The 12,081-nt window shown below is 37.9% G+C and overlaps 7 protein-coding genes across 7 annotated transcripts; 3 read left to right on the forward strand and 4 right to left on the reverse strand. All coding sequences in view use genetic code 12, as the record gives it.

Moving 5' to 3' along the window:
• Nucleotides 1-77: 77 nt before the first annotated feature.
• SPAPADRAFT_59831 (uncharacterized protein) lies at nucleotides 78-557 on the forward strand (the record flags this gene model as incomplete). Its single annotated transcript, XM_007373920.1, has 1 exon — nucleotides 78-557. One exon carries the CDS (start codon nucleotides 124-126, stop codon nucleotides 499-501), a length of 378 nt encoding a protein of 125 aa, XP_007373982.1.
• Nucleotides 558-719: 162 nt separating this feature from the next.
• RRP9 (Rrp9p) lies at nucleotides 720-2,336 on the forward strand (the record flags this gene model as incomplete). Its single annotated transcript, XM_007373921.1, has 1 exon — nucleotides 720-2,336. One exon carries the CDS (start codon nucleotides 720-722, stop codon nucleotides 2,334-2,336), a length of 1,617 nt encoding a protein of 538 aa, XP_007373983.1.
• Nucleotides 2,337-2,372: 36 nt separating this feature from the next.
• Nucleotides 2,373-3,267, reverse strand: RPC31 (DNA-directed RNA polymerase III subunit; the record flags this gene model as incomplete). The annotated part of the gene is made up of 1 exon (XM_007373922.1): nucleotides 2,373-3,267. The coding sequence occupies one exon, from the start codon at nucleotides 3,222-3,224 to the stop codon at nucleotides 2,517-2,519; it is 708 nt and encodes a 235-aa protein (XP_007373984.1).
• Nucleotides 3,268-4,039: 772 nt separating this feature from the next.
• INN1 (Inn1p) lies at nucleotides 4,040-6,733 on the forward strand (the record flags this gene model as incomplete). Its single annotated transcript, XM_007373923.1, has 1 exon — nucleotides 4,040-6,733. A coding segment is annotated over one exon (1,567 nt), but the record flags the coding sequence as incomplete, so codon positions are not given.
• PGA34 (Pga34p) lies at nucleotides 5,955-6,539 on the reverse strand (the record flags this gene model as incomplete). Its single annotated transcript, XM_007373924.1, has 1 exon — nucleotides 5,955-6,539. One exon carries the CDS (start codon nucleotides 6,537-6,539, stop codon nucleotides 5,955-5,957), a length of 585 nt encoding a protein of 194 aa, XP_007373986.1.
• A 2,212-nt stretch (nucleotides 6,734-8,945) lies between the features above and the next one.
• RPD3 (Rpd3p) lies at nucleotides 8,946-10,600 on the reverse strand (the record flags this gene model as incomplete). Its single annotated transcript, XM_007373925.1, has 1 exon — nucleotides 8,946-10,600. The coding sequence occupies one exon, from the start codon at nucleotides 10,426-10,428 to the stop codon at nucleotides 9,031-9,033; it is 1,398 nt and encodes a 465-aa protein (XP_007373987.1).
• A 96-nt stretch (nucleotides 10,601-10,696) lies between these two features.
• SPAPADRAFT_59837 (uncharacterized protein) lies at nucleotides 10,697-11,927 on the reverse strand (the record flags this gene model as incomplete). The annotated part of the gene is made up of 1 exon (XM_007373926.1): nucleotides 10,697-11,927. One exon carries the CDS (start codon nucleotides 11,286-11,288, stop codon nucleotides 10,803-10,805), a length of 486 nt encoding a protein of 161 aa, XP_007373988.1.
• Between the last annotated feature and the right edge of the window lie 154 nt (nucleotides 11,928-12,081).

Genomic DNA, 12,081 nt, shown 5'->3' on the forward strand with positions numbered 1-12,081 from the left:
ACGGTGAGAGTTTGGCCGGCGATCTAAAAAAACTCTCCGACTAAACAAACAAAAAGAAATACTGGTCAGATCTTTTCTACAAAGTCAAATTCTAATACCTCAAAAGAATCCCCGTCGCTTCCAATGTTTGAAGAAATCTTTGAATTCGTTGATAAAGAAACGTTCACCAAGTACTTCCGGTTAACAATCGTGGTATGTGCATACCTCATTTTCCGTAAATACTATTCCCAATGGGCTGCCAAGAAACAAACAGAGAGACAAATGGCTGACGATGAAAAGGAAAAGGCAGAAAAGCCAGAACGTGAAAGAAAAGCAAGAGAAGAACAAGCACAGCAACTTGAAGCTGAAGCAAAACAATTTGGTTGGGGTAAGAAAACTAGAAGAACTGTTAAGACCACCGAAGCGGCTTTGGACCAAATTATCCAAGAACAAAGACAAAGAAACCAAACCTCTTATGATGCACAAGAAGATGCTGATATTGAAGATTTGTTAGAAGAGTAGCCGTTTGTTGTATAGAAAACTTTACCAAATAGCATGTATCATAATTAGTAAGCTTTATAACTTTCGTAGTTTGTCTCAGTGATGAAGTCACGTGACACTAAATCGATGGGGGCATCGCAGTTAGAAAACTCTTGAAAAAAAATTACTGTATGTTCAAGTTGGTTGCCAAAGCCATAAAGAACCTTCTAGAATAACCAAACATATAGATTTAATACGTTATGGCAGGAGATTCGTTTTTATCCGACCCTTCAAAGAAAAGAAAGCGTCTGTCAAAAGTAACCAGTACATCGAAGAGATCTAAAGGAGGTCGATCTACTCCAGTGCCATCTTCCACAACACCAGAGTACGATGAAGAAATATCCGACGTCAGTGATTCCGACGAAGAAGAAACAAGAGGCCAAGATGAAGAAGGCTATAATGAAGATGAATTATCATCTGATGAAGAATTCGCTGATGAAAATGCAGCTGATAAAAGAAGACGATTGGCTAAACAATATTTGGAAAACTTAAAAGCAACGGAATTAAATGAAGTCGAAGGCCATGACTTCGATGCCCAAGATCTTGATGATGATATTTTGTCCAGAAGATTACAAAGAGACGTGGCTGAGACTAAAGGGTATGTTTACAAGTTCTTAGGTGAAAAAATATCCCACCAATTTGACGATCACATAGAATCTATATCCACCAGAATTGGTTCCAAGAACTTAACAAGCATGACCAGCCATTATCCATATTTATACACAGTATCCAAAGATGCAGAATTAATTAAATGGGATATATCTGGAAGAAAACCTCAAAGAATAAAGCATGTTAAAGGGGGTAGCAAATTTTTCAAATTAAACACTGCCAATGTTAATGCTAATCATCATTGGGAACAAATCAACTGTGTTGCTGCTTCTCCTGATGGGAAATACGTTGTAACCGGTGGATCAGATTCTCGTTTAATCATTTGGTCAAGTGAAAATCTTTCCTGTTTAAAAGTTTTGGAAACCAGATCAGCAGTCAACTCGATTGCCTTTAGAAGAAACTCGGACCAATTATTTGCAGCATGTGCTGATTTAAGAATAAGGACATACTCCATCAACCAATTCACCCAGTTGGAAATTCTTTATGGACATCAAGATGATATCACTGATATTTCTGCATTGGCAAGAGAAACTTGTGTTTCTGTTGGTTCTAGAGACAAAACTGTGATGTTTTGGAAAATTGCTGAAGAATCTAGATTAACCTTTAGAGGAGGTGATTCTGTTGAAAAGAAGAGGAAAAAGAAAAAGACCAAACCAGAAGAAGAAACTGTCGAGGAACAAGAAGAATTGCCATTCCATCATGAAGGATCTATAGAAGTTGTAAGCATGAATGATGAATCTCATTTTGTTACTGGTTCAGATAATGGTAATATTGCATTATGGTCATTAGCCAAAAAGAAGGCATTATTCACTGAAAGATTGGCACATGGATTACAACCAAGGTTGTTACCTCAAGAAGCAAGTGCCGAAACTTCTCTAGAAATTGCTGGCCAACAAGTTCCAGAACCTCAACCTTATTCCATAACTGCCATTCATGCCCTTCCTTACAGTGACATCTTTGTTAGTGGTTCATTCGATGGTTCCGTGAAAATCTGGAGATTAGACCAAGAAGGATTACGTTCATTTAAGTTGATTGGTGAAGTTAGCAATTTGAAAGGTTGTGTCGTTAAGCTTGATGTTGTTGAAGTACCAGACAAGAAGCAAATTAAGGTATTTGTCTTGTTAAGTAAGGAACACAAATTTGGAAGATGGTTAGACAAAATTCCTGGAGGGAGAAATGCATTAGTTAATTTCACATTCGATATATAGACAGAGAAATAGCAATAATGGCATACAAAAGCATAGAATTAGAAGCTGGTGTATTTACTATGTAGATTGTTTTATTCTCTATTGTACAAAAGGTATGAAAATGAGTTGGATATTTTGAAATATCATGCAAAAGGTTTTGTTGTTTTTTAATTTTGAACTAACAAGAGTAGCTAGTTGATTCTAGAACGCTGCTTCGTCGTCTCCACCGGCATCCATTCCATCGTCATCTCCATCATCGAAATACTTTTCAGCGTTATAGTCATCGTCGTCATCTTCGTCAAATTCATCATCCATTTCTTCTTCTTGGTCCTCGTCGTCTTCCTCTTTATTCTCATCGCCATTGTCCAACTCCTCGGCCATATTCTTCAACTTTTCCAATAATGAATTTGCTTGGTCGTTTTCTGCATTTGCATCATCAACTTTAAAATCTCGTAATCCACCATTTGACTTAAAAGTGGATAATGATAGTAACTTCTTCTTATGCTTATTACTGATTCCCATAACTGAGTAAAGCTCCTCTGGGAAAAATTCCAACTGGTAAGGGTGTTCTTCAATAGTTCTACCTATCTTCTTAACCTTCTTATATCGATCAGAATATCGTTCAATGCCGTCAGCAGCAGTGTTCCCCCTTTTGATATCCAACTTACGTTGTTCTTGTTGTGATAGGTCCTTAAAGTCTAGATTCCCGGTGTAAAAGGGTCCATCCGACATTAATTTCGCAAACATGATTGATTGTTTAGCGGCGGCGGTCTCTTGTTCGCTTAATTCACCATTCACAGGAAGAACAAGCTGTGGTTTATCTGTCCCTGAAGTGGTGGTGAGAACATCACTATAATCTAGACCAAAGGGCAATAGCGCCTTTCCTGAATTTTTGGATCTGAAGGACATTTATAACGCTGTTGAGACAGAGTTTCAGTTTCTTTCCTTAGCTGCCAGCTCTCAACTTCACATTTTCTTCAGGCAGCTCAAAAGAAAATTTTAAGAGATGTGGACTGCATATAATATCATACCAGAATAAGACGGCTGTTTTGGATGCAAATTTGCAAAAGGGTTCTAGATGTCGGGATTTCTGTAGAAAATTAGGCACAATGTCTGGCGCGGTCTTTGTTGTTGTGTCCTGATGCCGTTGTTGGTGAAACAAATGTGATAATTAAGAAGGATCTAAGCTATTGACTAGCTGGGTCTGTTGTGTAACAAGGCGCCCGTTTCTAGGAGCCTCCTCCTACACTCTGGCAGTTAATAAGCTAGCTCGTATTATTAACAAATATTACTCAATCGGTATATATATCCTGTTGGTAAACATTGCTTATGTTGTAAGTAGCTAATTTGCAAACTGACAACAGATCTGTTTCAACTCTTTTCAGAAAAGATTTACTTCTAGCTAAGGATACTAAATGACTTTTTAGTAGCAAATATTAGGACCCTGTATCAATTTCCAATACGTCGCATATGGATATCAAATGGAGAATTCATTATTTATCCTATGTTTGGCGCCCCCCAAGACTCTGGTAATGACTTCAGATGACATGAAAAGCGAAGACGAAAAATGACAAAAATAGAACCGTGCGTCAAACCAAAGCCTTGGCCTAATCGGGCAATTCAGATCAAAACAAGATCACGTGATTTGTTTATTTACGATTTCACTGCCTACTTTAATGTTCACTTCAATGACCACAATGAAAACACTTTCTTCTAGAGGATTTAGTATATTTAGAGAAAAATATCCGGACTATAGTTTTTTCTTCAAACGTACATCATGAATTCACTATCTATGAATTCAATTCCTAGTCTACGGAATGATTCCCCTACTATTTATCCTGAATCTGCCGATGGTACCCTTGTAATAATGGTTGTTCGTGCCAAACATTTACCAAACCGAAGGAAGTTAGATAAACAATCTCCCTATGTTACGGTCAGATTAGGAACCACGGCTAAGAAAACACCAGCTGCTTTTCGAGGAGGGCAAGTACCTGAATGGACCCATGAAATACGATTCCCCTTGACGCGAGATCGGAAACCGATCTTGAAGTTGGATGTATTAGATGAGACCAAGGGGGACCCTACACCTATAGGAAATGCCGAGATTGACTGCTCAGTATTGTTTACACGAGAGGAGGAGAATGGGAAATATATATATGATAACTGGTTTGAATTGTCTCAGGGTGGAAAAAGGGCAGGCATGGTTTACCTTGAAATGACATTTTACCCAAGTGCTCCAGTATTACCCTCCAAGATCCCCATTTACCCCCATGACCAAGTTGTAACACAAGAAGAAAATTACGACGTCCATGATAGCTACCATGAACAACCAGTTTATCACCGTCCTCAAGTTCCTCACAAAGAGGATGTGTTTGTAAATCTGGAAAGCTCCACTTCGAGCAAGGGATCATCGACTTTTCTGCACAATACTGGAAAGCATTACAATGAAAGTACAGGGACAGTAAACTCGGCTTCAGCAGTATTTGTGAACGAGCAACAATATCAAGAAAATCTAAAGGGTGCAAAGAAATACGCATTGAAATTTGCTAAATTGAAAAGCAAATTCAACACAAGAGAACCATTAAATACACTTTGGGGTGGAAATGAAAGCTCCACACTTAGTAACCATTTGAGTTCATCCCCTTCCAAGAGAGTGGTGTCTCCACTAAGTGAATACGGATCTGATGACAATAGCCCGTATTCGCATCATGAAGAAGATATACAATTCATATCCCCACCTGAACCACCTAGACGAGATTTCAAAATCGTACCACCACCCCGATCCCCTACACCACCGCCAAAATCTCCCTCTAAATCCCCTTTGCTGGAGTCAAGACGATCTCCGAGAAGAAAGCCACCTGCAGATATTCCCTTTGAAGTAGGTAAGCTTAAGGATAGCACATCGATACCTTTTTCTGCAGATACTATTGGTTTGGAAGATAGTGAGGGTTTACCCACTAAGGTTTACTTACTTGATCAACCCGTCAAATCGCTTAGTTATTCCGCGGACAATATTATTTCACCAGTTAAATTAAAAGGCGATGAGATTGACCCTCGTTACTATGCACCTACTCCATCGGAACATTTCAACCGTAATCTGAGGTTAACGGCCGGTAGTGCAACCAAGGACGATTTAAAGGTGGATTTAAATACTAGCGAAACTGGATATATTGGAAATGGAAAATTTTCACCTAGTGTATTTCAGAGAATAGGCAGAAACTATTGGAGTAGTGAATCAGAGCTTGACCAACAAGATAAACCAAAGGTTCCACCAAAGATTCCAGAAGGTTTGACTGAAGCCGAATACTATGTTTTAGAAAAGGAAAAATTCTTGCGGGATTTGAATGGTAACAGAATATGAATGTAATAATTAATACTACAAACCTTTTTTTGGAGAAAGCTCTTCTTACTTTTGTATAAATACATAAATTAATAAAACTAATACACACATGAGAATAAATACGAAACGAAAGTAAAAGCGGAAACCTTAACAAAACAGTTATTAATAAAACCATATCAAACAAGATATAAATATAGAATTGGAGAACAATGGGGGAAGAATGGGATCATCTGCTTGATTGTATGGTTGTTTTGCTTCTGAATTTATTCTCCTTAAAAAAAAAATTCATGCAGCTACTCTTATAATAAAGCAGCTACAATGGCAAGTAAACCAGCGGCACCAACACCCACAGAATTACTGAAGGCACCACCAGTAGAAGTTACCTTATTGGTGGTAGCAGCAGGAGGAGGGGTTGAAGTGGTATGGTTGGTGTAAGCAGTAGTGTGGATTGGAACAGTTGAGGCAGAAGTGGTTATGGTAGTATTGGTCTTGTTGCTGACATTGGAACCAACGGCAACAATACCGTTGTAACGGGCCAATGCAGTTTGCTTAGCAGCCTTGGCTGAAGCAACTGATGCGGCGGAGGCAGCAGAAGCTACTGAAGCTAATGAACTAGAAGCAGCAGCAGCAGCGGATGCAGCAGAAGCAGATGAAGCAGAAGCAACTGATGCAACAGAAGCAACAGAAGAAACAGATGCGGCAGATGCGGCAGATGCAACTGAGGCTTCAGAAGCTGCGGAGGCAGCAGCCATACTAGATGATTCTTCTGGGGTATAAACGGTTTGGGTGACAGTAACAGTGGTAATAATGGTGGTATCTCCATCATCAGCCATGACGGCAGAAGCTAATAAAGCGGTGGATAAAGCGATATTCTTGAACAACATTTTTAAATTCGTTTAAAAGTCGGTGATGTTTCGGTTTGTTTTGATTTTAATATGTGGTAGCGATTTGTTTATTTTTGCAAAGAAGGAAAACAAGTTGGTTGAGGTTAAAGTAGTAGTTGGTTATAAAGGAAGGACTAGGGTAAGTAGTAGAAAGCTGGGTTGTGATGTTTGAATAAACTTGGAAAAGGTCAAAAATCGATAAAAAAATCTAATGGATGTTAAAAATAACGAGCGACTTGTGGTAGTTAAATATCTCGATTAGGTCAAGGTAAACATACGAACACCAGACGAGCGAGGTAGAAAAAAAATTTTTTTTGTGCTCGGTTTTTGCCCAATTAACAATTAGTTTAAAAAGTTTATTTTTTTGTATACGCTGCATAAGGTTAATTTAGGTACAAAATCATTTCAAATACACTTTTGGGGCAGGTTCATAATCTTGGCTCTGGACCATTTACTACTTTCTGGTCCGAGATGTGGTTACAGTACGGATTTCAGGCGCAGAATGGAGTATTTCCGATGCAGTCTGATTTAGAAGCACGAGCTGAGGCGGGTTGTCATTACATAAGGTATACAGGTCTTGATCTAGTAAAGTAAAGGTAGAGAATTTTGCACTGTGGTACGATTTCAGTGGTATAGCATTAACAATTTGTAGCGACGACTAGGTTAATAGACGCGCGCACTAAACACGCACGATCACGATATTTGATCTTGTGGAAAAATATCTAGTTGCATCGTACAAAAATAACATTGTGTATTAGTGGTCTAAGTCCAGGCGAGATGAAAATTTCCTTGACGCGCTGCAACCTTTCCTAATTAGGTAGCCATGCTTCCTGATTGGGATTCAACTGTAAACAAACGCCCACTGGAAAAAAGAAATTTTTAAAAAATAAACTATTTTTTTTGTTACTTTGAGCAGTTTGGAAATTAAATTCGCATTATAAGTCAGCTCATGTGACATTGGCAAGTATTAACTAATTATACACGAGCAGTATTAAATGGTTGTTACTTTTCATCACGAAATCACAGGATTTCAGGTTCATGTGAAAAGTGTGGGATCTAGAATTAGGAGTAATCACAACCGTACTGATCTGAACTACGGCCCTCTGTTTCTACAAAATTTTGTGAAAAATCTTGGTATTTCATGGTCGTCAACTACGCATGACCCTTGAACAATATAATCTCAAGATACAAGTGGAGTTTGTTTCATTTTAATCGTAGTTGTGATGGCAACAATTTAGTGCTTACATGATTGTGAAGTTATAAGATTACAATGACAAAGATACTTTTTTATCAATGGTGATAATTCGCTATATAAATCTCGCTTGTGGGGACAGATGATCACATCTCTTTTCTTTTTTAGTAATTTTAAAACCCAAACACTATCTGGTGGTGGTGGTGGTGGTGGTGGTGGAGCTTGTTGATTGATTACCTTATGTGGCGTGTAGACTATGCCATTCACAACATTTATTCAATTTGCAACTATGAGCCAATACCACTTGGAACATTGTTATACTGATGCAAATAATATTTTTTCGGCTCAAAATATTTTGTACTTCAAGATATTGTGAATTAAGTAAAGGTCAAGAATGTACACAACCACCCCTTGGCTGAAGTAATTGTATTGTTTCATGATCCAGATCACTCGTAAGTTTCTTTTAAATTAGTTACCGAATAGGGGGTACTTCTCAGATCTGAAAACACATGCTTGGAATCTACAGAGCTGCTAGCAACTACAAAGATTTCTTTTTGTTTCAAAGTTTAGTATCTGCGCCAGTGGTCTAGAACATTTTCTGATACCCTTTGATCAAATCAGGAAAGACGTAGCCCTGTTCCAGATATCTAATTGTGTTAAATCAAATTAATTAAAAGCATATGCCAAAAAAAATTAATTACCTTTCCCAAAACGGTAAAGGTCTTGCATATAATATATGAAAAATTTTCCACTATGCAACCCAAATAATAATTTTGTATAATATCCGTTCTCGATCTCGGTTAAGAAGCCATAATGAAACAATAAAACAAAGCCAAAACGTAAAAAAAAAAGTCAATGACTTTGTTGGGCTTGAAAGTCTAGACCAAAATCAAGAGATTTGTGGCATTAAAACAGATAAAATATTCTCATTTGGGAAATGAAATCTTCTTGGATAATACATCTAGCCCCCTTATACAGCATACCTAGAATAAAGATTAGACTTCACTGGGAGGCTTGGTATTCTACAAATAAAAGAACCTATTAGTTTTCTCTACCGCATCCGAGGACCGCCTTGGCCTGCATTCCTGAAATGGTCTTTGCCAGACCCTATTTGTTTTGTTGCGGTTTAGAAGTTGCAACAAAACAAATCTCATTTCGCTTTCACTGTGTTGAACCTTCTAGATTTGGTTCCTGAATTACTTTACTACTAGGTTAAAGAATAAGTACATTTAGTTTACATGCAATAAAGCTAAGGGGTGCTTATAAGTAAGGTTGCAAACTCATACTGATTATTCAAGATCAGACAATTTGCTTATTTAACTCTTCAATCTCTGCCTTTTCACTTTCTGATAAACTGTAACCGTTAGAAATATTAGTTGCACCAAACTCCTTTTCATCAGCATCATAAAATTCTCCTTCTGCCTCTACTAGTTTATCTCTCGCACGCTGCGAACCTCCTTTAGTATCAAGCAGCTCGGGCAAATCTTCCTCCAAGTCTTCATCTAGATCCATACCCACAGGTACCTCATTCATTTGAACTGAAGGAGCATGCTTGGTATGGTCAAGATTTGAGATCACCTGGGTCAATATCTTATCCAAATATTCTCTCGAATTGGCATTGTTCATATTGGATGATCTCACATCCAACTCGTACAAAGGAGCATAATATTCATAGTATCCATTATAGGGCAATTCTTTGGGTAATATAGCCCCATTGCAGATCCCAGTTTCAAATGCCCATGTTCTAGCCACATTTCTAATTGTGTATCCTCCTCCACCAACTACCATCATTGGTATTCCAAGTGATCTTACAAAATTAACACAATTGGCATGACCTCTCATCGATAAATTGAATGGTCCCAATCTATCACCACTTAGAGAATCACCACCACATTGTAATACAATAGCTGAAGGTTGGTACCAATCTACTATTGCTGCTATTATTGGTTCAAAAATCGACTTGTATGATGCATCATCTATCCCATCCCTAAGTGGTACATTAACGGCATAGTATTTCCCCTTGCCTATTCCAATATCATTCAAGTTACCTGTCCCGGGGAAAAACTCACCAAATTTATGGAAAGAACATGTCATTACTCTATCATTGGTGTAAAATGCTTCTTCGACCCCATCACCGTGATGAACATCGGTATCTATGTACAAAACTCGAGGATGAACTCTTAATAATTCAATTATCCCTAATACAATATCATTCAAATAACAAAATCCACTAGCTTCTGACTTTTTGGCATGATGCAATCCCCCAGCATAATTAATGGCAATATCAGCCAGTCCATTATTTAATCGGGCTGCCCCTTCCATGGACCCACCACATGAAATTTTACAAAATTCTCCAAGACCATCAAACACAGGACAATCATCACCGACATTAAAGATGATTTGTTCTCGTTCAAACAATTGTAAATTGTCAGGGGTGACCCTATCAATGAAATCTATGTATTCGTCGGTGTGGAATTGGGTTAATTCTAAATTGGTTGCTGGCTTGGCTCTATAAATTTCCATCTTCTTGTACAATTCATAATTCATAATTAAGGAATGGGTCATTCTTATTCGATGTGGTTTCATACAATGACCAGTTCCATAGAAGTAGTTTCCAACATCCTGGTCATAGAAATAGGCTACTCGTCTTTTCCGAGTGTCGGGTTTTAACTCCTCAAAGGGTAATTCAACATACATTGTATAATTGGATATGCAAGTCGAAACGGTTGAATTGTTGGTGTTTCAGTAACTAATACAGGGTAAAGAAGTTCTTTGGTTGATTGATTCTTGTAGGTGAACACCAAATGCGGCTAATGTGCGTTGTGAAGAAAGGTGGAATTTAGATGTCTCTTCTCTAAGCCTATCTGGTGGATTTTAATGGTTTGTTTTGTGTCTATTTTTTTTTTTTTTTGCTTAGCTCTTTTGAGATGTTCCGGGGGTATTTTAAACTACGAACTAAAAACTACAAATCAGGAGATATGCATAACGTACGAAGAACTTATATCATATACACGTGCTATAACGAATAGAAAAGTAAAGAATCATAGGAATTTAATATGTTGCCTTTTAACTTACACTTGAGTAATTTTTCCTGTTTTGACATCATAGATATATCCAGTAACAGGAACATCCAAAACTAAAGGATTCTTCTTGAAAAACTCAACGTCATCTTTAACACTCTTTTCTAAGTCATTGAACGGTAAAAAGGCAAAATGGTCTACATTTTGTCCAGTTTCGTCTTCGACAATCTTTCGTAATCCCTCATCTGTGAATGTCAACATACCACAATCAGTGTGGTGAATAACAACGATTTCACGGGTTCCTAACAATCTTTGAGAAATAATAACACTACGAAGCGCGTCGGTGGCTCTTCCTCCAGCATTTCTTATAACGTGGGCATCACCTTCAGTAAGGCCCAAGGCAGCAGCGGGGTCAATACGAGCATCCATACATACAACCACGGCAACTTTTCTTGCTGGTGGAAGGGGTAAACTGCCCTTGGTGAATTGATCAACGTAAGATTTGTTAGCTTGTTCGAATTCTGATGCAACAGTCATGATTGAAATTGGTTGTAAAATAGGGGTTAACTTTAGAATTAATTCGATTCAATTTACCTTTGGATCTTGAAGGTTTAAGTAACGTTAGTTGGAATTTCCAAGGAAGCTCGTATCCTTGAAGGGGATTATGCCATAGCAGCATGCTTATCGCAAAATTCGGATAAGGGGGGGAGAATACAGCCACAGTTTTCTAGGGCACGCAACTTTCCCCCACATTTAATCTGGCTTGACAAAAATCTCTTCGTCGCTGTCACTAATTCTTTCTGGAATAATTAAACAGTTTGACATATTTGCCTATAAAGATGAAGGTACGAAGGTATCAGAATGATAGCAGATGTCACATTTTAATTTGAAATCAATGATTTTTGAGTGCAGCGGAAATATGTTTCCATGTCGCCCCAGGAAATTTATTATCAATAATCATAGATACATGTATTATGGTTGAAAGAGCCAGCTTTTATGCTTGGAAACATTCCCAATGAAGCTCAAACTGTTTCTTTTGCAATGAAGTATTGCTGGTTCAAATTTTCCCAAGGAATCACTTTTAACTTTTTGATGAATCATGTCGGTTATATAACACACATTATACCCCACCTAAGTTACACAATTTCACTCCTTTTTACTTTAAACTTCGCAAACAAGATGTTTTAATATAAAGAATCGCGTATAATTGAATTGAATGTTTCTTACTTGGGCGAAATTAGACCGCCTTGGAGGGTCAAAATATTGCTCGTTTTCTTTGTCAGGAAAGATATATTGCTCATTCTTTCTTGGCATGACTCGGAAATCGCAC

The sequence above is a fragment of the Spathaspora passalidarum genome, assembly GCF_000223485.1.
Source record: "Spathaspora passalidarum NRRL Y-27907 unplaced genomic scaffold SPAPAscaffold_2, whole genome shotgun sequence".
NCBI classification, from domain to species: domain Eukaryota; kingdom Fungi; phylum Ascomycota; class Pichiomycetes; order Serinales; family Debaryomycetaceae; genus Spathaspora; species Spathaspora passalidarum.